Source organism: Littorina saxatilis, linkage group LG16, assembly GCF_037325665.1.
Source record: "Littorina saxatilis isolate snail1 linkage group LG16, US_GU_Lsax_2.0, whole genome shotgun sequence".
NCBI lineage: Eukaryota > Metazoa > Mollusca > Gastropoda > Littorinimorpha > Littorinidae > Littorina > Littorina saxatilis.
This window is the reverse complement of record NC_090260.1, coordinates 3,579,324-3,604,791: the sequence shown is the minus strand read 5'-3', so window position 1 is coordinate 3,604,791 and position 25,468 is coordinate 3,579,324. Positions and strand designations below refer to the sequence as shown.

Below are 25,468 nucleotides of genomic sequence, written 5' to 3'. Positions count from 1 at the left end.
GAATGAAAGAGTGTGACATGAAGTTCTTGTACATCATTGCAAAGAGTGTGAATGACGTTTTAGTTTAGATGTCAAGCGCTTAGAGAGCAAGGCTTTTTAACGAAAGTTTTTGATTTAGCGCTATATAAATGTTCTTATTATTATTATCATTATTCATACACGTGTAAGAAATGATTAAATACGCGCGTAATAGATAATTCATACGCGCGTAATAAATAATTCATACGCGCGTAAGAAATGATTCATACGCGCGTACTAAATAATTATTACGCGCGTAATGATTGATTCATACACGTGTAATAAATAATTCATACACGTGTAAGAAATGGTTAAATACACGTGTAATAAATAATTACACGTGTATTTAAACATTTCTTACACGCGCATGAAATGCTAATTACACGTGTATTTAATCATTTCTTACACGAGTATGAAATATTTATTACACGTGTATTTAATCATTATGCTATAGTCTCCTGTCCGCCCAGCGACCTTCCCCTTGACCCTGCTTGTGACCTCGATGTTTTTTGCCCCCGCAAGGGGTACGGTACTCTCTAAGCACCCAAAACCTCAAAGAGAGATAACTGGCGGAAACCTTCCTATTGTAGTCTCCTGTATGACGGCTTACTAGTGCCAAAACCTCATAATTGTAATTATCAAGGGAAAATTACTAATTTTCTCGTGATAGTTACTATTTTCACGTGTTAATTACTAATTTTCCCCGGAAAATTATTAATTTTTCCGGAAAAATTACTAACTTTCACCTGTTAATTACTAATTTTTAGTTTTGGCTCACTTCCTGACGGATTGCTAGTGCCCAAACTAAAAATTAGTAATTTTCCCGTGAAAATTAGTAACTAACAGATGAAAACAGTAACTGACAGCGTTAATTAGTAATTATCACGTGATAATGGGTAACACCAGGTTTTGGCACTAGTAAGCCGTCACACTCCTGTCCGCCCAAGCCGACCTTCCCCTTGACCCTGCTTGTGACCTCGATGTTGTTTGCCCCCGCAAGGGGCACGCACCCAAAACCTCAGAGAGATAACTGGCGGAAACCTTCCTATTCCATAGCATAAGAAAAAAGATAAATTACACGTGCAATAAGAAATAAATACACGTGTATTAATCATTTATTACGCGTGTATTTATGTTTTATTACACGTGTAATGGTTATGAGCCAAACGGCTTTCCATAGCAGTATTATGTAGCGGCGCGCGCAGAGTAATGTTGGCGATCCCCTTGCTACAGTATCTCTGGACAGAAAGACAGAGAGGCAGACAGACAGACAGACAGACAGATAGGCAGACAGACAGGCAGGCAGGCAGGCAGACAGACATGCAGACAGACAGACGGACAGACAGACAGACAGACACACGTGTACTGACCGACATGCAGCCTGGTGAGTAAGTCGGCCACCAGCTGCCCGCATCTCTCACACCGCCATGGATAGCGACCCTCATGTCCGTCATGTCCCTGTCTGTCACCCCCCTGCCAGCTGTAGAGATGGTGAACTTTCTCCACGGGGGGCCCGTCAAAGGGCGGGGCGACAGGCGGCGCGGTGTATGCCGGGACCTTTCCATCCTTCATATCACGAGCCTGCTCCACCTCTCTCACCACACTGGGTGGCGACCTCAGGGGCTGCGTCAGGTGGTGCACATAACGCTCCATGTCGGCAGGTAGTTCAAGCAACACGCCGGCCGCCCACAGGCTGACCGTTATGTGCCGTTGTTTCAACGCCTTGTAGATCACTGTGATGACGTCACTGTAACAGAACAGACAGGTGTGTCAGTGTGTATACAACACCCCGTTGTTTTAACGCCCTGTAGATCTCTGCCATGACGTCACTGTAACATCACAACACATCAATCATGTAAATCACCTGTAAATTCCGAATACTGATTTGATGAAGTAACCCTGCAGAAGGAAGTCACACGGTAAATCGTGCTGCCTGTATCTCTCCATTCTCTGGCGTGTGTTCTCCATGAAACAAAATAAAACCAAAAGTGCAGAGACACAGATATGAAATGACGTAATTGTGCATAAGACGTAAACGGAGTGACGTAAAAACTCACACGACGTAAACAGAGTAAGGTAAATGTGATTTACCTGTCATCAGACTCCAGGCAAAATATTTAGCGATCTGTTCAGCATGGCAGACAAACAAAGGGTGGCGCCTGATGGGAAAGATTGTTGACATCACTGATCAGTACCCGACACAGTGACAGTCGTTGACTGCACATTCTATATCCAATAAACTGTCGTAACGTACTGATTACACGGGAATAATTAAGAACCACTATTTACGCACAAACTCTATATCATTTATTGACAATTAGCATATAAGGAAGGTGAAAAAACACGTTTTCGGAATGATCAGATTATCTTCTACCGAACACGACCACACCGACAAACGCAAGAGTGACAGGAGGCAGTGTTAGATTCAGTGTACAGCGTCATTCTTACCCGTTGGCCTCATCGGCCAGTATGTGCACGCGCCCCTCAGTCTGTGCGTGTTGAAACAGCTTCTCCACCCAGGCCTGCACTTTCTCCTCGCCTCCCTTTGTCCATCGACCCCTGTCCCGTACCCCCGCCATGTTGACGAGCTGCACGCTGCCGGCGCCCTGTCCGACTGTTTTGCTCAACTGATGTCGAACCAGGTAGGCGGCAGCTGTACCATCGTCACTGGTCTGAAGAACAAAGACGGTGCGGCGATGCTTCCTCATCCAGTAGGAACCCCTTAGAATTAAAATGATCGTTTTCCCTACCCCGGGCGCGCCCCTGAAGACCCTAATGTCGTCGTCGTCGTTGTTTGGCGTGTGCTCCAGGACTTCAAACTGTTCCGGGAAAAGAGCAAGGCAAGACATGGGTCTGCCTTGTTCTTCCCCGACAGCCTGAACAAAATGGCCCTGGGTCCATAGCTGTAGTCGCGGCTTGCGGCTAAGGTACACCTGTACCGTTGCCAGTGGTACGGCGAACCTGCATTGATAAATATCACACTTTATGTAAGCTTAATTAGAAACAAGTCGCGTAAGGCAAAAATACAACATTTAGTCAAGTAGCTGTCGAACTCACAGAATGAAACTGAACGCAATGCAACGCAGCAAGACCGTATACTCGTAGCATCGTCAGTCCACCGCTCACGGCATAGGCAGTGAAATTGACAAGAAGAGCGGGGTAGTAGTTGCGCTGAGAAGGATAGCACGCTTTTCTGTACCTCTCTTCGTTTTAACTTTCTGAGCGTGTTTTTAATCCAAACATATATCTATATGTTTTTGGAATCAGGAACCGACAAGGAATAAGATGAAAGTGTTTTTAAATTGATTTGGACAATTTAATTTTGATAATAATTTTTATATATTTAATTTTCAGAGCTTGTTTTTAATCCAAATATAACATATGTATATGTTTTTGGAATCAGCAAATGATGGAGAATAAGATAAACGTAAATTTGGATTGTTTTATAAAAAAATGTTTTTTTTACAATGTTCTAATTTTTAATGACCAAAGTCATTGATTAATTGTTAAGCCACCAAGCTGAAATGCAATACCGAAGTCCGGGCTTTGTCGAACATTACTTGACCAAAATTTCAACCAATTTGGTTGAAAAATTAGGGCGTGACAGTGCCGCCTCAACTTTCACGAAAAGCCGGATATGACGTCATCAAAGACATTTATCAAAAAAATGAAAAAGCACGTCTGGGGATATCATACCCAGAAACTCTCATGTCAAATTTCATAAAGATCGGTCCAGTAGTTTAGTCTGAATTGCTCTACACACACACAGACAGACACACGCACGCACATACACCACGACCCTCGTCTCGATTCTCTCCTCTACGTTAAAACATTTAGTCAAAACTTGACTAAATGTAAAAACACACAGTAAACACCAAGAGGCAAGTTCCAAAGAGTTTCGGGCCACGCCCTTCTTCAGTGAAATGAATGTAAGCAAACAATGACGTAAAATTCTTGATTAAAAAAGAAAAAATCGTCATGTAAAACGTCACAGCCAAACGTCATAAGTTTCTCTCTCTCTCTCTCTCTCTCTCTCTCTCTCTCTCTCTCTCTCTCTCTCTCTCTCTCTCTCTCTCTCTCTCTCTCTCTCTCTCTCTCTCTATTTCGTTATCTCTCTATTTCGTTATCTCTCTCTCTCTATCTCTCTATCCATCTCTCTCTATCTATCACACACACACACACACACACACACACACACTAACATGCAGGAAACAAACTGCATTTTCATCGATCCCTTGAGCACTTCCAAAAAAGGAAAGGTAGACATCCAAAGGCACAGGTAAGCCCTAAGCGATACAAATCGCGCAACACCTATCCTGAGTAGGCCTATACATTTCAGTCAAACACATTCAGGCCCTCAGGATAGTTGGTACGCAACTTATACAACTTTATGTAAGCTTGTGAACACACACACACACACACACACACACACACACACACACACACGTACACACATACACACACACACGCACACGCACACACACAACGAAATAGGGAAAGAAAAACACATAAAGAGGCCCGAAAAAAGACATGCTAGCACACAAAACGTCACATACATAAATATATACAAGAGAGAGAGAGAGTGAGAGAGAAACAGAGACACAGAGAGACAGACATACAGACAGACAGGCACAGACAGACAGACAGACTCACTTGGTGTATGCACCTGTGTATTCATGCGTTTGTGTTTCTCTGTGTGTGGTTACTTTACCGATAAAATGACTCTACCTTGCCACAAGCTTTTCATACGCGGAACCTCCCTTCATTGCGGGGTCCCCTGCCTTTTCCCCCTTCCAGCAGGTGTTCCACCAGGTGTCTCGTCTGGTGTCGTCTGTCATATCATCATGACAGAGACACCACTTGTCGACCCTTTGCCCTGCCTTCACGCCCAGACACTGCTCCAACTTCTGCAACTGAGGTCAACACACACGGACTGCAAATACATGGAGGATATAACAAAGAACGATTTAACACGCGCTGCATAATATGACAGTTAACTATACTTACATACGGAATCATCTGACTTCTGGGCCTAAAAGAAGAGTTTTTCTGGACAAAAGCATGTAATAGAAAGCTGTCTGCCCGTTTTGAGCGACTCGCTTAAACTCAAATGACGTCGTTTTCAAATGTACCGCAAATTGACGTCAACGAAGCTACCTCAGTGTTCCGAAAGTGTTGTTCTCGTCAGCAAGGTAAACAAAGTGCGCGTGGAAAAGAGAAACTCAGTATCTGTTGATGGGGAAATTGTTATCCCCTCTTTCCCCTCTCTCTCTGTGTTCTTTAAACATTATCCGCACGTTCTCTCTCTCTCTCTCTCTCTCTCTCTCTCTCTCTCTCTCTGTCTCTCTCTCTCTCTCTCTCTCTCTCTCTCTCTCTCTCTCTTTATGTGTGTGTGTGTGTGTGTGTGTGTGTGGGCGCGTGTGTTTGTGTGTGGCTGTGTAGGTGTGTGTGTCCGCCCAGCTGAAAAAGTACCACACGATGTACTATAGTATACTATAGTAAACTATAGTAAACTAGAATGAATACCCGCTTCGCCGGGTAGCCGGCTTCGCCGGGAAGAAGTACTTAGAGCCGTACGCCGGCTTCGCCGGGTCCGAACAATGGACCCGCCAAGCTTAGGTCCCTCCCAGATTCGTGGAATGGGAACAGCACGAAAATGATTCAGTGGCCATAATGCCATTCCTGACCATATCGAGTCCCATCCTTGTCGACGAATGTAACCGTGTTAATCACCTTTGGAGGCGAACTCCACTCAAACAGGATTGAGCAATTTAGAGCTTATCTGTAAGCCCTTTTGAACTGTTATGGCTTTTCAAAGGAAGGCCAGTACATACAAATACACAAAAGCCGCCAGACCACATCACAAACAGAACTGAACAATCCCCAGGTGTTGCTCACATAGAGAGACACACACACACACACACACACACACACACACACACACACACACACACACACACACACACACAAACACAGAGAAGCCATATCTATAGAGAGATAGATGACAGTGTATTTTTCGCGTGGCTATACATTGATTCGACCTTTGCACTTTTACAGTGAGGATAATTTACGGGTCCAATTTACGTTCTGGACACTGCGGTGACCTTCTAAAAATAGTAACAGAACGCCGGGAATATCCGAAGACGCCCCACTCATACTATAGTGCACCATACGAAGGAAGGGAGGTAAACGCTGAAAACCTGGAGAAGATGAGAAGATAAGGAAGAGTTACTTATAATGGTGAAATGAACACAAAAACCAAAATCGGTTCAGCGCTGCGCGCTGAGAGCACGTGTTGAAATATCTCATCGATGATATTGTGTCCGGGGTGTAGCTGAATACGGTGTCCAAATTTGAAAAAGATCCACCGAGAACTTTGGCTTTGGTGTGTCGGTATGGGGGCCCGGGTAGCTGAGGTGGAACCAAAATAGCTGAGGTGGAACCAAAATCGGTTCAGCGCTGCGCGTTGAGAGCACGTGTTGAAATATCGACCAGGTTGTGTCCTGTCCCGGGTCTACCTGAATATGCCCACCAAATTTGAAGCAGATCCATCGAGAACTTTGGCCGTGCATCGCGAACTCACACACAGACACACAGACACAAGTCGTATATATATATAGATGTACCCTGTACTATAGTAAACTGCAGTAAATGTACCATGTACCATAGTATGTACCATATTGTACTATAGTACAAAGTACTTTGTACTATAGTACTGTGAAGTAAATGTACCATGTACTATAGTACTGTGTGGTACACTAGAGTACTTTGTACTTTGTACGATAGTACCGAGAGTACCCTGGTGAAGTACAAGTACCACAGCTGAAGTAAAAGTACTACGCTTACTGTAGTACTTTCAGGAGACTGCCCGTACTTTATTCAAAAAGTACTACGTATCATTGCGCGAAGGACATGCACTATTCATTTTGCAAACGTAACGTGCATGTAACATGAATACATCTGCAGAATAATACTGTTTTTCTATTAATGATTTATTCAATTTCATTTTTTAGTCCTTTTGGAAACTTTTCCAAGAATGAATGTCAAACACTTCATCTCTGCTTACACAGTAAAATGCGGTAAACAGACAACTGTGAGTTACTGTCAGCCATTTTGTTTTTTAAAGTCTGAGAGCGCGCTGTTCAACTCATGTTTGTTTGTTCACACTTGCAGGGCCGGACCCAGGGGGGGGTTCCAGGGGTTCCGGAACCCCACCCCTGGAAAAAGCATGTACCTTCCCAGCAAACATTGCACCCTCGGATCGCATGCGTAAAACACTCGGCACGAATTTCTGCACTCGAATCGAGCGCGTCACGCATGCACAAAATCGAACACGGATTTCTGCACTCGAGTCGAGTGCGTATCGCATACGTGAATGCGACATGCTTTCATGCGTGAAAACGCATGCGATACGCATACGATTTTGTAACTCGTCTCGCATGCGATACGCATGCTATTTGCATTTGACCTTGGACCTCCATATTAGGTCCAAGATTTGACGTCATTACTTTTGGCGAGCTCCATTTGCGTTTGACGTCACGCCTGAGTTATGAACTCGTCAGCCCTTTTTGGAAGATAATAATAGTCTAGTTTAGTTGTTTTCGTGTAAGAACAAGTGGTTAAATTTATTCTTACATTAATTTAAGATGAAATTATGTCACTTAAAGGATAAATCAAATAGTTAATGCATTATTTTATTTTTTGTTTCCAATCCAACGATCGAGCTGCAGTTGGTGCGGGTTACTTTTCGTTGCTGCTGATGTGTATTTTCGTTTGCTAGCAACGTTTACACTCTACTTGTAGCGACCAGACGAATTTTGAGCAAACCGACTATCAAGGTACATCTGATCACAAATATTGTAGTTTCTATCTGTTCTTATGTGTGTTTAAAAGACATGGGATTTTGTGGGTGGGGAAATTTATACTATGAATCATTGAGTGTTACTATATAATCTGTCAACAGTCGACCATTTGGTTTGGCCCGTTTGCAAAATGACAAAAAACCCTAGTTTCGATGAAAGCTCTTGCAATGAACCATCAGGTGTGTCAAAAATGAATAAGGCCTGCATGTGATATGCGTATGTTTTCTCGAATGAATGACTGACTTTGTTTGCAATCTTTAGAATTGTTTGATTTGCAATTGCACATGCATTGTACATGCACTTATATATGTAGTGTTTTTGGACCTCACTGTTTGAATCTCTACTCTTACAGTCCAATTTTTTTCTTTAGGGTCTGGTGTTGTCTTTAAGATTATTTTGTAGGCATTGTTATTGTAATTTAAAACACAATAAAAGGTTAAAACTTAAACATGTACTTCTAAATCTTCTACCAAATTTAATTGGATGTGCCAGCTAGTTATTAAACCAAACTAAGTCAGAATTTACAGTAGTAATATATTATTCATTTAACATGGTGTAAATAATCATCTTGAAAAAACCCATTATCATTAGCATTCTGCTTTTTGTTGGCATCTTTTGCCCAGTGATCCCTCATTGTGTTACAGTCATTGTGACATTGTGAGGGAGTTAATCCACATTTATTTATCATGGAGAAACAAGCGAAGAGGCGGCGTGTGCATGCACGAGTGTCACAGCATTTGGAGGCATGTGCATTGAAATTTCAAAATTCTGACAATCTTGAAACTGTGCTGGAAGAAGAATTAACTGATGTTTTTAATGTATGTGCCAGCACCAGCAGATGTTCAGTATCAACAACTTGTGATGCATCACAATTTGCCGATACATGTAGCCATGATAATGGGGCTTTTCAAGATGATTTTGATGATGATCATCAAAACTATCATTTGATTGAGACCGAAGAGGAAGAGTCTGAGTCTGATGATGATTTGGAAGATGTTCAAGATCCAGAGCAGAGATTGCAATCTGATCTGAGATCTTGGGCAATGGAATGCAACATTCCACACACATCCTTGTCAGTTCTTTTGGGCGATTTGCGAAGGTTACATCCTCAGCTGCCCAAGGATCCGAGAACCTTGCTTCAAACCAAGCAAGGGTCTCATGTTCCTCAGAATGTGGCTGGGGGACTATACCATCATTTTGGTATTTCCTCTGCCCTCCTTGAGCATCTTTCCCAGTATGCTCATATTGCTGAGGTAGAATCTGTTTCTGTTCAGATCAACATTGACGGGCTGCTCCTATCAAAATCTTCCAGAACCCAGTTTTGGCCTATACTTGGCAGACTTGTGCACCCATTTTCCTCTTCTCCATTTGTCATAGGCATTTTTTGTGGAGACAAGAAGCCGTCAGACCTGCAAGCATACCTTCATGATTTTGTCAATGAAATGAAGGAACTTGAACAGACAGGTCTGGCCTTGGATGGTGTGCCACACCCTTTGCACATTCATATTCAGTGTTTTGTTTGTGATGCCCCAGCACGAGCTTTCGTGAAGAATGTGAAGGCTCACTCTGGGTACTTCGGTTGTGAAAAGTGCTGCCAAAGAGGTGTGTGGAACGGAAAGGTTACTTTTCCTTCCACAGATTCTCACCTGCGAACTGACGCCGACTTCCGCAGTCGGAATAATCCTGAGCATCACCATGGTGTTTCACCTGTTGAAACACTGTCTGTCGGGATGGTCACGCAGTTTCCACTTGACTACATGCACCTAATATGTTTAGGTGTCATGCGTCGGCTAATCTGGCTGTGGACAAAGAGTCCCCTTGAAAAAAACATCAGACTTAGTGCTATGTCGGTACAACGGCTGTCAGACTCTTTGCTCCAGTTGAAGAGCCATGTGCCCTCTGAATTTGCCAGAAAATGTCGGCCTGTTTCAGAGATTGATCGGTGGAAGGCTACCGAATTCCGCCAATTCCTTTTGTATTGTGGCCCTGTTGTTTTGAAGGGCATTCTGCCAGTTGCATTGTACAGTAACTTTCTGCTGCTCTCTGTTGGCATCTTTTGCCTAGTTAGCCCGTCCTTGTGCTACACTCATTGTGGCATTGCGAGGGCGTTACTCCACACTTTTGTGTCTCAAGCAGGGGTTCTGTATGGCCAAGATGTCCTTGTGTACAACGTTCATGGAATTCTTCATGTAGCTGACGACGTGAATGTGTTTGGTCCCCTTGATACAGTTTCGGCTTTTCCTTTTGAAAATTTTCTGGGACAAATCAAACGGCTTGTCCGCAAGCCAAACCTTCCGTTGCAGCAAGTTGTGCACCGACTTGCTGAAAAGAAAGCGCAAAAAAAGAAGAAAACCAAAATTGAAAATGCCCTGAAAAAACAACACTTCCTCGGTCCACTTCCTCCTAACTTCCCTCCTTGCAATCAGTTTCATCAGCTGAAGCAAGATGATGTCTTGATCTCTGCTGACGCTGCTGACGTTCGAGACAACTGTGTTAAAATTGGAAATGATTTTTGTCTTTTGAGGAACATTGTTACTGTCCCTCAAGCAGAGGGTCAAGACATTTTCGTTGTCCATGAACATTTTACACAAGTGAGAGATTTTTTTGATTGCCCCTTCCAGTCAAGTGATTTGGGTATTTCCCTTGTGAACAGACCATCCGGTCACATGCAGGTATCTCCATTGGAGGATATTGTATGTAAATATTATCTCCTTCCCTTCCGTGGCAGTTTTGTTGCAATACCCCTCCTTCATTTACTGTAGTTTTTGCACATCATCACATGATTGATGATGAAAGGTTTCAGCACCCCTGCTTGAGACACGCACTAGTACTAGTTTGTGTAGCCTGCATGTGTTCCTAAAAGTGACCTCTTGTCTTTTTTACCTATCCTGTTGGTTACCGTCCATAGATTGTGGCCGTTTCTTTCATTTTTGCATCAGCCTAACAGAGCGGACGGGCTTTAAACACTGAGCCGCTGCTACCGTTTCACTCTCACCGACGAGGCCCACTCCCCTCATCCCCAAGTGTGTACAGAGGTACACGTGTCCCACCCCAACACTGTCCACCCCTACCCCATGAGGACGGGGGATTGTGTCAATACGTCACCCTAACCCACCATACCCCAACACTCGCCACACCAACACTCATACCCGTTCCTCCTTTAATTCCGGAATTTTAATTGATACTTCCAATTTTATAACACATATACCTCTTATGATTACTTTATCCACCCCGTCGAGGGGAAAATGTAACATGGTTTTAAAGTGACTTTTTAAACCAAAAAACTATTCCATCAGAGCTGTGTGCATCTTGGTTCAGCGACGGCCTTGACCACTTTCGGAGTAGTCCGCGCCCACTGAGCAAGGTCTCTTGTGCTGATTACATGCTGTCAGAATTACATTTGAGAGGTAGCCTGACGAGCGTGCCCCCCTTCTTGGCACATTCAGTGGGAGGGTATCGCTTCTCTTGGGGGTGACACAGGCCCGGTGCAAATATTACCTTTTCATCGAAACATGATATAAATAAGATGTATAGTTCTAGATTTCTTCTTTATACACAATGTTATTTTAATTAGTGTATGTCTTGTGCCTGTGTGAATCAGGCATGGGAATGGTCCGCGGATCTGCTAATTTCAGCAGTTTTCACAAGTAGTTTCAGCGGGGGAAAATAGTTTAGCGGAAAAACAAATACCCTCAAAAATCATATATATATGAGGAAGTTAAAGTTGAGCTGTATCCTATCACATGTTTCGTCGTGGGTTTGACAAGTACGATTGAGAGTGAGAGCTGAGTCAGTGAATGTGTTAGCAAGAAAGTCATGAAGTATGCACATTCCTTTGTTCAGAATTTGTAAAACTTAAAGTTGCAGCTAAAATACCAGCATATTTATGTGAAATTAAATGCCAAACTTTGTTCCATAAAACCCTAAGATTGCGTAGATTTTGATATTTTGAAAAAAATGTCCCGGGGAGGGACTTCCGTATCCCCCTGTTTTGGTGTCCCCACCCCCTGTTTTCAGCTTAATTTTTTATTCAGCCTTTCTCTGGTGAATGAGAGTTGTTTTATTTTATAACACCAAATTCACACATCCCACACCCCCCCCCCCATCCATTCCTGATATTCATGTACCATAATAGTTTGTTTTTAATACACCTGATGTTGTTTTCATCCAAGTTGTTGTCTTTTGTAGAGTAATAAATACATTTTTATGACAAATTATTTCTATATCCTTCAACTGTATCAGATGTACCTTATAGTGGAGTTCGACGACACACGAACAAGTGCCATAATACCATTAAGCTGGATTGACCAGGAAGGGCACCACTGTGCCTTATGGCCCCCATACAAAGATGGAAAAACTGTACAGCGAGCTGTAAAAGAAAAATGGCACCCAGAGAAAACCTGGAAATCATTTCCCATGAGGGAATTATACCGTACAGGTAAGTGTAAGATTTGTGTCTTAATTTGTTTGTGAGTGTTCGCATATTTTTTTTACCACAATATTACCTGTTCATAAACTGCATGTTTCATATTTTATTGTGGATGCTGAAATGCCTGTTCAATGCTAACTTATTTCGCAACAAAGGGCTTCAGTACCTGTAAAAGTTGTAATGCTGCGGTTGCATGTACATTGTATTTACAGTGCGGTTGTTGCTAACTTTCTCTAATGCTACATTGTTGATAGCTTATCTAGACGGGCGCTGTGGCGGGGTGGTAAGTTGTCGGCCTCGGTGGGTTATAGAAACACAAAACTACCCAGCATGCTTCCTCCTAAAGCGGCGTATGGCTGCCTTAATGGCGGGGTAAAAACGGTCATGCACGTAAAATTCCAGTTTCAGCCCATGAACGAAGAAGAAGAAGAAGATAGCTAATCTGGCAGGTTAATAATTTTTCACTGCTGTAGATAATAAAGTCAACGAGACAAACATCTGTCTGGATATAATTTTGGGGTCGCTGTGTCTTGTGGAAGAATTTGGTGAACTTTTATGTCACCTTTTCGTTATAGAGTGACAGCTAATACCCGGTATCTGCAAGAAAATTTCAAGAGCAACAGATTGATGTTCCATAAAACGCGTCTTCTTTTTGGAGGCTTTCAATAATATATATACAGAATCAAGAATCTTTAATTGCCCAAGGTTGGGAATTTATGATGACATTGCGGTTAAAAAACATTTCAATCAAGCCATTATACACCAACACACGCATCATTTATACAAACCGATCAACAACATTAATTTAAAAACAACACTGGACAGCATTAGTTTAAAAATACATTCACTAAAACTAGCAGTATACACTCAAAGTTTCTCACCTCAAGTCACACACACACACACACACATTATATAAACACACACACACACACACACACACACACACACACACACACACACACACACACACACCTACATACACACATATATATATATATATTTATATATATATATATATATATATATATATATATATATATATATATAAACACACATACACAGGTACACTGGAGCAGAAGATGGGGAAGTAAATGATGTGGGACACTCAAGTTACTAATACTGTATGGCTTGTTGTGTATATTATTATGGCAATAAATATGTACACCCTTTGCTTTTTCAAATTTTTAAAAGCTGCCTTTTGATCACATTTCAATATTTCAAACAAAATCACTTGTGTAAATCCGGTATGACACATCAAGCCATATATGTTCCACAAGAACTGTAATTTTTTTGTGAAAATTGTATGATTTAAGTTATTTAGGTTGGAGGGGTGGTGTGTGGTTTAGTTATAACAATGGTCATTCATACTGTATGCATGAAATGGGCATGTTAGTTTGATAATATGTTTGTATCTCAGATTCCTACGAAAGGGCAATGAAATTGTTGCCCAAGTCACTCATAACCTCAGACTTGGCAACTGGTGAAGACGAGGATGAAGAAGAAGAAAGAGGGAGAGGAAAACGTAATAAAAAGTGGGTGATGTAGAACTTGTTTTGTTCTCCTTTATAGGTCCCACGTACCACATCCATTGTATAGTTGTTGTTGTTTGCTTGTTTAATTATACAGAATGATACCAGATTTTTTCATATATTTTGTTTATGCTACTTTGCCATGATGCTTGAAAGTTAATTCAGAGTATGGTGTGTTTATAGGTCTTTTATTGCAAAATGATGGTTTGTGATGTTTCATGAATAGTTTGCAATAATTTGAATCTGGAATTTTCTGATACATTGTAGCGCAATGCATCGCACAGTGCCTAATACAGTGGAACCCCCCTTTTGATACCATCAAAAATCTGAGAAAATCGGGTCTTCAAAATTAGGGAGTCATAAAATTGGGGTAAATTTACAGATGTTATAACATATACACAAGATCTGACATCTCATAAAGGGAGAAGTCTTAAAATGGGGGCCGTGTCTTAAAAGGGGGGTTCCACTGTACCGAAATGTTACAGTTACTCTGCCCCTTTCCAAAATCTTGCCACTATCCACTATAATTATTCTTTACAATCCATTCTTTCAATGCTGAGGCGGCTACTACTGACTGCCGGTTTCCGGCCGGCATTTTTGTTGATCAAGTATGAGCACGTTCTTTTTTTCTGTTTTGGATGTGAGGCAATGTAGTACAACTAGCGTTAAAAAAAAAGTTTCATACTTGCCATTTTTTTTCCAGGCGGCCACATTCTAAGGACTATGACCAGTACTATGAGGATGATTTAGAGCCTTATAGCATGACGCAGGAGGAGAGTGGTATGATTTGTTAGCTTGTGTTTTATTCAGTACAATCATTGGTATACTTAAAACCAGGTCAGTTTTGAGGTTGGGATGGTGGTGTTTTTGTATAGGTGAAACAGCTCATGGTTAGGTCAGTGAGAACTTTGAACTTGCTTACAAAAGTGACTGAGACACAGTTCAGCATTTTTTTGCCTCAATATTGTAAATGTACAGTGAACATTTTGTGCATTATCGATGGTCATATATTATATGTTAAATTATCATTGATAGTCATGAATGATGTTAAAAATGTTGAGTTTATCATCATTATTGATTGCCAGTTACACATATTGGGTGTCTGGTACACATTTGCTATCTTTTTAAAAGAAAATGTACAAAATAGAATTTTTGCACACTGGCATTTTGGGCAGGAAAAAGATGCCATTCTTTTATTAAGTTTTGTTTCTTTATGTAGGATATTTTGCATGTGTATAAGTTACTATAACCTTTATGTTTTTGTTGAATTTTTGTGATGTTTCTTTGCATGCGGAGAGAATGAGTCTCAGCTTCAAAGATCTGCATGAGTATCTTCAAAACCATGTGACGGCATGATCTGCACGTGAGTTATGGACAAACTGTACTGTCTGTAATTATATTTATTTTAATGACAATGGTAAAGATGTGCAATTCAAAAAGTGTTGTTCTCTTGCTATGATCAGTGCACCCTTGTTTGCTATGCTCAGTCTGTTGCAAATCTATTATTTGTGTATAACCTTTGTTGATTTTATTTTCTGCTTCAGCTGACAGCCTGCCTACTGCCAACATTCATCAGAATCGAATACTTCAAGTTCAACAACTGTGTAAGTTGAATGTTTGTATTATGCATTGATTTGGTTTTTCTCTACAATGAGCACAATTAATAGTTTTAGACAATGAAACGGCAAACAACGTATGTGTAACTGTGACTGATCATTCTGCAGTGGAGCCACAGTTTCAACAAGTAATCAACGTTTGAAGAACCAGTACTGCTGATTGTAAAAAGTTTAGTTGTTGTTGTAGTTGTTATTAAACTTTATCCGATAGGTTTTGTGTTATATTATGTTCAAGGTTACCAGAACCAAAGGACACCAGTACAAGGGAGATCATCAGGAAACATGGCTTGGTTTTGTGTTATATATTATATTTGATTGTTTCAGGTGACCAGAACCCGACAACATCGACTACTCTGCAAGGGAGATCGCAAGAGAAAGTGGCTTATGGCGGTGAGCCTGTCCTTTCAGTTATCAAAGTGTTCAAGATATGTATAGTGTCATTTGTGAACCCCGCATTTACTTACATTAGACCGCAAACATTTGTCTTTTCGGTGAAGTCTTACAAAGAGTATAGATATGTTTTCTGTTGTTGTTATTTGCATCTACTTGCTTGAGTTGGTTTGCATGTTGACTATCCATAACTACTTACACGAATGCCTTTTGTTGAATTTTTGTGCCGTTTCTCTGCATGCCGCGAGAATGAGTCTCAGCTTCAAAGATCTGCACGAGTTCTTCAAAACCCTGTGAAGGCATGATCTGCACGTGAGTTATGGACAAACTGTACTGTCTGTAATCATATTTATTTTTTTAGCTTTACTGTCTTGAGAATGGTAATGATCAATGTACATGTATGCAATTCATGAAGTTTTGTTCTCTTGCTATGATCAGTGCACCCTTGTTTGCTATGCTCAGTCTGTTGCAAATCTATTATTTGTGTATAACCTTTGTTGATTTTATTTTCTGCTTCAGCTGACAGCCTGCCTACTGCCAACATTCATCAGAATAGAATACTTCAAGTTCAACATTTGGGTTTTCTCTACAATGAGCACAATTAATAGTTTTAGACAATGAAACGGAACACAAGGTATGTGTAACTGTGACTGATCATTCTGCAGTGGAGCCACAGTTTCAACAAGTAATCAACGTTTGAAGAACCAGTACTGCTGATTGTAAAAAGTTTAGTTGTTGTTGTAGTTGTTATTAAACTTTATCCGATAGGTTTTGTGTTATATTATGTTCAATTGGTTCAGGTTACCAGAACCCGATACATCGATCAGTACAAGGGAGATCACCGGGCAACATTGCTTGGTTTTGTGTTATATATTATATTTGATTGTTTCAGGTGACCAGAACCGAACGAGGTTGCAAGGCAACATTCCTTGTGGCGGTGAGCCTGTCCTTTCAATTATTAAAGTGTTGACAGTATAGTGTCATTTGTTAACTCCATACTTACTTACATAAATTTCTAATTGTTACTGTGATTGTGACAGCAAACATTTATCTTTTGAATGAAGTCTTATGAAGAGAATAAATATGTTTTCTGTTGTTGTTATTTGCATCAACTTGCTTGAGTTGGTTTGCATGTTCATTATCCATAACTACTTACACGAATGCCTTTTGTTGAATTTTTGTGCCGTTTCTCTGCATGCCGCGAGAATGAGTCTCAGCTTCAAAGATCTGCACGAGTTCTTCAAAACCCTGTGAAGGCATGATCTGCACGTGAGTTATGGACAAACGGTACTGTCTGTAATTATATTTATTTTTTAGCTTTTTTTTCTTGAGAATGGTAATGATTGATGTACGTGCAATTCATGAAGTTTTGTTCTCTTGCCATGATCAGTGCACCCTTGTTTGCTATGTTGTGTGAATAACTTTTGTTGATTTTATATTCTCCTACATGTATTGGTGATAAGAACCTTAGAACATCATCACAGGGGAGATCACCAGGAAATGTTGCGTATGGTGGTGAGCCTTCCCTTTCAATTATTGAAGTGTTGACAAATCAAAGTGTCATTTGTTAACTCCACAATTGCTTAATTTAGCAAGTGTGATTCTGTGCTGAATGAAAGCAACAATCATTCTTAACATCATCGCATCAACGGCTAGCTCCAGTTTTGATCTCTGACTGGATGCTCCGTTTGTGCGCCGAATCTATCAAAACAGGAATACACAGTTAACGCCCAACCGAGACGAAAGTGATTTAACTCCCAACCGAGTCGAAAGTGATTGCAGATTGGCCGACTTTGACAGTAATCTCTGTTATGTTCTTCACAGCTATGATAAAGACATTGTTCTAACGAGTCGAAATGCTGACACAGCTGTGCGAAGGAGACGGTGATATTGTTGCATCACTTCCAAATGGTAACGGAAAAAGTATTGTCTGTTTCGTAGACAAAGTTGATTATCACGTGACACTTTTGCAATATTTAGAGTTGTTTGCACAGTATAAATACATCCGCTAAAGATGGCTCGCTTGAAACTGTCTTACATATCAATTCCTGTGTAGTTTAAACATTACACAACACCATGAAAAATCATTATCGACGATCACCAATCTGCTTATATCAATAACACATTACGATAGACTCTAAGTATGTAAAAAATCGTTTTCCTCGTTTGACGACGAAACTGAACACATCCTTTCAGGGATAAAAATGAGAGAAGGGAAATAACTCTTTTTTTTACCTGTGTTCAGGATGAGCAACAATATGCTATTTATTGATAAATCAATGCACATTAATATTGTTAATTATGTTAAACAATTTTATGGAGTTCTATAATGATACTTATTTTGTGTTGGACTGAAATGATTTATCTGACTCCAGTTATTCCTCATGTGTTTTGTTTGATTTCTTCAGTTGATCGACCTTTCCATGGTGGCTACGCATCCGAACCAAGGCCCGCTCCTGCTGCTAGCCTTTGTAAGTTTTATCTATGAATATCATTTCTTAATTAAAATGTTTATGATCCGTTTTTACAAAAATCACAACATTCGTGAAAACTAGTCCAAACATGCAACAGTGTAAAGTTTTTGTGTGAGAGTCATTGTTATTTGTAGTTATTTTATTTCTCTCTCTGGGCATTCAGTATATGGATATGAACATATATAGCTATTCTGTTGGACACGTGGGGGAATTCGGGGGCTGTGATTGGACGGTCTCACACATCCCTTTTTCGATCATCAAAGCATAACGCTACGGAAGTTGGCAATTTTTGCCAATATTTAAACGATATCGGCAATAACGAAGACGCATGGTTCCGGTTTCTTCCACGTGTATAAAGTACACGAATACCTCGCCAGGTTTGTTTCTGTGACTAGTCGACAGACGATGCCATTTGCTTTGTGTGTGTTTTTGTTGTTGCTTACTGTACATGACATACATTACTTGTAAAATCCAGTTCTTTAACAGGCAACAAACCTTGCATAATTTCCAGAAGCTGCAATCTGAAGCGACCTATCTCTGATTCTAACAGACGATCTCTCCAATGCACAAAATCAGCAAACTCTCCTGTCACATCAGTTGAAGTTTGAACGTCCATTGTATAGTGCAATGTTGAAATGAAGTTACCGGTCTGAAACATTTAGTCGTTTCTTCTGAGACAATCCTTGTTCTCTCATCATCTACAGATTTACCGCAGTCTTCACCACGCGAATTCACAACAGAAGTCAGACCTTCGAACATACAATCTACGTAGGCAAGCATTATACACAGAATTTAATGTCAGAATAGCTATATAAACGCTATTGTGTTTTCATCGTAGCAATAGGGTCCGATATTTAGACTCAAACATTATGACCTCGAAGTTTAAAATGGAACCATGTTAATGTGTAATTATATGCATAAATCAATAATAAATCACATTCAATCAGTCAGTCACATTAAAATATTCACTCCTTGGTGGCGTGAAGGAGGGCTAGTTTGCTGTCAAAGCCCTCTTTAGAAAGTTCCTATGCCACCGTGCTGGGGAGCTGCGCAGACAATTTGTCGAAGCGAAAAGGATCTCCGCTGGATTCCATTCTTGTAAGAGCTAGTGAAGAGCGCTGCTGCGACGCGGGCGCAGGTAAAAAGCCAAGTGAGCGGCCCACTGCTGGTCAGTCAAACATACCTGACATCAGCTCACAATTTAAGACACAAATGCACCATAAAAGCATGCAGACAGAGGGGTTGTGACTGGTGGTACCCACCAGCCACAGGCACAGTAAAAAGAGAGTTTAAATTATATTTATACTAAATAACACATAAATCAATAATAAATCACATTCAATCAGTCAGTAACATTAAAATATTGCTGTTTTTGTTTACTTCATTTGACAGATCTCGATTCTCGTCATCTGCAGGTCCAAGCAACAACAGACCTGGACACTCCCTTCCATATCGTAAGAGACTATTGTGTATTTTTGATGATTATTGCTTGATTTGTTGAGAGCTGTCGTGGGGTGACAGCAGCCAAGCTTAAACTATAGTGTCCTGCAACATTATTTAAAAACCATGATCAAGATACTGCTATACAAAATTTGCATCGATAACAGTAATGCCAATAGTGATATTGACACATTTTCAATTTTGTGTATTTATTTTATATCCAACAACTTCATTTGGAGAGTTATTTTTTTCTCTAAGTTACTCACAGAGTGTTTGTTGTTTGGTACGTACTGTTTTGTGCTAGTTGATTCATTCATTAAACTTTGGAGTATTGAGGTTGTTTTTTTTGTTGCTTTTCAGTGGATGAGTTGGGTGATGCTGGTGAGAGAACACCTGGCAGTGGAAGGATGCAAAATAATATTTCTTGTGGTCATGGTATGTTTGTGTTTTTTCCTTTATTTTATTGGCCCCATGGTTGGAGTGCAATAACACAGGAACAGTAATACCAACAACAACACTAATTAAGTAAATTCAATAAATTTTTCATTTTAGATAGAAATTGGGCTTTAATTATTACTGATTAAACAGAATTAAATTTTTTTATCACTGCATACTTGGCTTTAAAATCCATAATTCAAAATCATATGCAAGTGATATCTTGGTACATCTCACTTTTTAAGTTTATTATTTCTGATTTCAAGCATTCATTGAGTGATTGAGTGATGATTGTGGTGAAGGATTAATCATGCAAATGGAGCTTTCTTCCTCATGGGTTTTGCATGTGTGCTCAACACATTTTTTATTTGGAGGTTGCAGGGTTTGGCAAATGTTTCGAAATCTGACTTTGTTTTTGTATTGCAGGGCCCTCAATTGTCCGCCTGGAAAACAAGATTGACCGCCTGTTCCTCATTCTGGAGAACCAGAATGAGGAACTAACAGAAATTAAAAAACTCATGTTGAGAGTCCTACGGGGCTCCAACACATCGCCAGAAGGTCAGCCCCTCCCGGAAGGAGTTAATTTCCCATTGTCCAATCTGGATGATGTTTGGAACTTGGAGGAGCACCTCTTGGACCCTAGCAAGAGCCACCGTGTGGTAGGTTTTTGTTTGTTGCTGAAGCTGTGTGAATAAATGCACAGAGGCATGAAATGTTCTCTATTGAGCATGCATGCATCATTTGGCTATATTTGTCCAATTTAATGACAGGCTTTACCTCAGAAAAGCTTTTCACAAGATCCAATCACAGATTAATGCGAATCGGGGTAAAAGGGCTCTTGTTTCAAAGGTACAGATTAAAATCCTGATATTTTTGTTTCGGAAAACATACGTTAATTGCAGCAAATTGTTTAGGAAAACATTCGTATATTACAGCGAATTGTTGTTAAGGATGATTTGTCATTTGTTTTGTTGTGATAGCTTGCCGAGCTGACCATCATCGGGGGCAACAGTTTAAAGGACATCGTCTGCCAATTAATGCGGACAACATTATCAGCAAGTCTGGCAGAGCAGTTCTGCTGGAATGGGAGTTCCGTCGGGAAGCGATCATTTGCGGAACTAAAGCTGAAAGATGTTGTCATGCGTATGTGTTACAATTTTCTTTAAATTATGCTTCAGAATATTAAACAGAATGAGGCAGAGCGCTGTGAACTCTTGGGCTGATTGTCGCAACATTATGTTGTGCTACTTTACGTATACTGTCACCTGGTTGTCACGACATACGTCGCACTACTGGCTCAGTCTCTTTGGTCGGTTCAGATTACCTATAACCATTTTTTTCTCTCTGTCAATTCAGGGTTATGAGATCAAATAACCAAAGGGAAGTAATCGCTCTTTATGCATACAACATGTGTTATACAGTAAGCGAGAGAATAACAAGCATTAAAATGAACAAGCGACATTGATCCTCTATAAAAGAATAACAGAGGATGAAAGTCGCTTGTTCATTTCAATTACACATTAACATGCTTCCATTTGAAACTTCGAGGTTGTCATTGTGGATTGACGCCCGACGGAGCGTTAAGCATGTTAATGTTATTGTAATTCAATCTGACGACGGTCTCTTTCCTGCTTTCATGCGATGGTAAACAGACAGAATTGGTTCTGTTCTGTTCACACACTACTTTCAGTCCACCTACCTGCAAGGGTCAAGTCCCAAGAAATATGTCTGTATTCCTATCTTATCACTCTGCTCCTGTTTTTATTTCTTTCACATACATTTTCCCTTATTTTTTGACAGGTTTCTGGACAGCAAACTCTAAAACAAATTCTTTTCATCACAAAAGCGATCTTTGGAATTAACTGACGTAGTCCGGAAGAATTCATGCATCAACTTACGTCACGTATTTGAAGTCATCACTTCGCATACTTCTCGGTATTTCGTTGGCCTTCATATTTCCTACTTGTAAAAGGACCCTCATAACTAACCAAGACTAGTTGAGGTTGTATCAGTGAGCCTTGCCAGCAGGTGGTTAATGGCTTTTTTAGCGAGTGGTTATCGACAATTAATGACCGGTAATATTTAATGAGTTGGGGCATTCTGACCAATCACAGGATTTGTTTCATTAAAACACCAACTCTTACTCTATTACACATGTCATATGCATGAAAAGTGATTACTTCCCTTTGGTTAATTGATAAATTATGCTTTGTTTTATTTGTATAAGTTTGTTTTCAGTTATGTTCATTTTTCTTCTGATGTCATGTTGTCGTGTTTAGGATGTTCATTCGAATCATTGCACAATGTTTCTCTGCTTTTAAGTTTAGAACATTTCTAATGAAAAATATTAATATCCAGTGTCATGGGGAACATTTGTGTGTGTCTAAGTTACTGTGACTGGCAAGTATTGATGTTGAAGAAAATGAACATACATTAATTTTTTTTGTTTTGTTTTGTTTTTAATACAGGAGCAGTCCGCAAGAATTCGAAAACTAAAGATGCCACAAACAACGAAATCAAGAAGTGTGTACAGGAATGGTTCCGGTCCGCCCCCGACAGAAATGGCAGGAGGAACAAGAGACAGCGACCTGCGGAATGATTAACTATCTCCAGTCTGCCCATCTCTTAGTGCACTGTGATGTCTCAATAACTTAAATTGCTACCAAATTAGTGGTCCTCTTACGTATGTAGGAAACAGTTAGTTTTGTTTTGTACTGATCTGAATTTGGGCAAATTACATTTCATTTAAATTGACATGTGCTTCTTGTTTAGTAGACAGATGTTATTATATTATGTACATTTTTAAACTTTGTACTATTTATTCACTGTACAGGGGCGGATCAGTTCATTTTATGGGGGGGGGGGGTGGTTCCAAAAATATATTGTGAAGATATGGGTGTGTAGGCGCGAATCATCTATATCCAGTTCTGCCTCGACAGCAGAAATCACCCCCGTGAAATCCGTGCAACACGAAAATACCCGTGTTCGCTATGCTCCTGTCAGCTAAAACCCCCAGCCGTTTACAGAAAACAGGCGCTTTCTGTCGCAATTCGACAAAGGCACCCGAAAAAGTGACTCTTTCTCAAACCATGTCACTAAATCGTGACACCCCCCGGAAAAGTTTGAAAAAAAGGATGCAATCTGGTGCATTATGAGGATGATCATTACCAGTTTCAGGCAGGAGATTTTGTCACTGATTAATACCCAATGTGGGCAAATTACATTTCATTTGAATTGACATGTGTTTAGAAGACAGATGACAGGCGCAGTGGCGTGGTGGTAAGACGTCGGCCTCCTAATCGAGAGGTCGGGAGTTCGAATCCCGGTCGCTGCCGCCTGGTGGGTTAAGAGTGGAGATTTTTCCGATCTCCCAGGTCAACTTATGTGCAGACCTGCTAGTGACTTAACCCCTTCATGTGTACACGCAAGCACAAGACCAAGTGCGCACGGAAAAGATCCTGTAATCCATGTCAGAGTTCGGTGGATTATGGAAACAAAAAAATACCCAGCATGCCTACTCAACGAAAGCGGAGTGAAGCTTACTATGCTCTCAGAGTATAGTGTGGGGAACCCAAATGGGCAAACGAGCTCACACGTAACCAGACAATTCTGGAACGCTGAAGAAGAAGAAGAAGACAGATGTTATTATATTATGTACATTTTTAAACTTTGTACTGTTTATTCAGTGTACAGGGGCGGATCAGTTCATTTTATGGGGGGGGGGGGGGTTCCAAAAGTATATTGTGAAGATATGGGTGTGCGCCTAGCTTGCTAGGGGGGTCCGGGGGAAAATGCCCACCCCCCCTGAAAATTTGGAAAAAAAGGATGCAAAATGGTGCAATCTGGTTCATTCTGAGGATGATCATTACCAGTTTCAGGCAGGAGATTTTGTCACTGATTAATACCCCATAAATTGAAACTCAATGTAAAATAAAGAAATGCACCATAAAAAAATTTTTTTTTTGGCTGGGTGTACATGTAGTTATGTAATTATCCAACATTTATTTGAGGGTTGTGTTCCTTGTTGAATATTCTTTTATTACTGGGTTTTCAAATGCTCAATTTTTATCTCGCAAAAAAAAAAAGCCTAGGTAGAATATGATTGATAATTTTTGTTGTAAATGTATCCAAAATTAATTAGGCATTTTCACTGTGATTGTGAATTTTTATAACAAATTGAAAAATGTTCAATAACATATATTTTGATGAAACAATTTGTTTTTGAGTTTTTGTTTGCATGGATGTATGTTTCTGTTTGCATGGATGTATGTTTGAGTGAGTGTTGTTGTCAGAGTGCCTGAAAATATGAGCAGCTAAAAACCTGATTTATAAATAGCATAAACAATCCGGAATACGCATGCGATACGCATGCGGTACATCTGCGGGAGAGGTGCGTGTCACGCTCGATATCTGAGCAAAAAACGCATGCGTATCGCACGAAACAAAAGTTACAGAATCGTATGCGTATCGCATGCATTTCATGCATGCGATACACACGTTTTCACGCATGCGATACGCATGCGATACGCATGCATAATGTTTGTTGGGTTGCTTTGAGTGTTGTTTTTGTTTTTACTAGTTTTAGCACCAAAACAATGCTGCTCTCAACCCTCAGAACAAGGCGCAGAATGCACCAGATTGCACAGATTTTAACCGTTTTTCAAAAATTTTCCGGGGGGGCATGCCCCCGGACCCCCCTAGTTCGCGCGCCTGCTTAGCAGGCGCGCGCTTGTGGCTTCGCCACTTCGCTGATTTGCCCCCCCAAAAAAGGAGGAACCCCCCCCTTACAACTCATTTGGTCCGGCCCTGCACTTGCAAGGTAAGTGAGACAGTATATACAGGGTGACCCAAAAAAAAGAGTACCCAAACAAAACGTCATAAATTGAACAAAAATAAAGCAATCTTCATACAATTTATTTACACACACAAGTAGCCTCTGCATGATTTGCACAGAAAATTGTAGCGTTCTAGCTTGTCTTTCAGGAAAGTTACGCTCATTCTACAGAACATGCTACAAACGCCGCTGCAGGCAAACTTGAACTCGCCGCGCAAAGTTATCAATCACCCGCACACACTCCTGTTGCGAGATTCCGCGAATGGTTGAATTGTGATGGCTCTCTTGAGTTCTGTGATTGTCTGTGGGTTGTTCCTGTAGATGTTGTCTTTCAGGAACCCCCAAAGATAGAAATCGCGCTGACCGAAGTGTCTCTGGAACTGTACTTGCACATCTCTGTATGATTTTGTGCGAAAATAGGTCTCTATGCAAAACGTCCGT

The 25,468-nt window shown here is 40.6% G+C and overlaps 3 protein-coding genes and 1 long non-coding RNA gene across 4 annotated transcripts in view; 3 read left to right on the top strand and 1 right to left on the bottom strand.

The window, feature by feature from the left end:
- The window catches only part of LOC138951281 (uncharacterized), a 60,018-nt gene that overhangs the window by 5,620 nt on the left and 28,930 nt on the right, over positions 1 to 25,468 (bottom strand). The window contains exons 3-5 of the mRNA XM_070322912.1: positions 4,747 to 4,931; positions 2,467 to 2,979; positions 1,389 to 1,765 (exon numbers count right to left, since the gene is read on the bottom strand). Of these exons, the coding sequence (XP_070179013.1) occupies positions 1,389 to 1,765; positions 2,467 to 2,979; positions 4,747 to 4,931 (1,075 nt within the window). The remainder of the gene's footprint in view (positions 1 to 1,388; positions 1,766 to 2,466; positions 2,980 to 4,746; positions 4,932 to 25,468) is intronic.
- Positions 7,787 to 16,425, top strand: LOC138951551 (uncharacterized). Its single transcript, XR_011451166.1, has 7 exons — positions 7,787 to 7,856; positions 12,123 to 12,318; positions 13,727 to 13,841; positions 14,542 to 15,201; positions 15,383 to 15,442; positions 15,779 to 16,156; positions 16,364 to 16,425. It is a non-coding gene; the product is annotated as an uncharacterized lncRNA (long non-coding RNA).
- On the top strand, positions 9,361 to 10,656 carry LOC138951562 (uncharacterized). The gene has a single exon (XM_070323136.1). The coding sequence runs from the start codon at positions 9,611 to 9,613 to the stop codon at positions 10,640 to 10,642; it is 1,032 nt and encodes a 343-aa protein (XP_070179237.1). The 5' UTR covers positions 9,361 to 9,610; the 3' UTR covers positions 10,643 to 10,656.
- LOC138950217 (uncharacterized) lies at positions 19,709 to 24,384 on the top strand. The gene is made up of 5 exons (XM_070321962.1): positions 19,709 to 19,772; positions 20,119 to 20,193; positions 20,620 to 20,852; positions 21,174 to 21,336; positions 22,662 to 24,384. The coding sequence occupies exons 2-5, from the start codon at positions 20,166 to 20,168 to the stop codon at positions 22,790 to 22,792; spliced, it is 555 nt and encodes a 184-aa protein (XP_070178063.1). The 5' UTR covers positions 19,709 to 19,772; positions 20,119 to 20,165; the 3' UTR covers positions 22,793 to 24,384.

Excerpts from the sequence above, each read along its gene's own strand:
- LOC138951562 (XM_070323136.1), top strand. The coding sequence starts at position 9,611 with ATGGTCACGCAGTTTCCACTTGACTACATGCACCTAATATGTTTAGGT.
- LOC138950217 (XM_070321962.1), top strand. The coding sequence starts at position 20,166 with ATGCAAAATAATATTTCTTGTGGTCATG. Across the intron at positions 20,194-20,619 it reads TAATATTTCTTGTGGTCATG|GGCCCTCAATTGTCCGCCTG; the intron begins GTATGTTTGTGT and ends TTTGTATTGCAG. Across the intron at positions 20,853-21,173 it reads CTAGCAAGAGCCACCGTGTG|CTTGCCGAGCTGACCATCAT; the intron begins GTAGGTTTTTGT and ends TTGTTGTGATAG.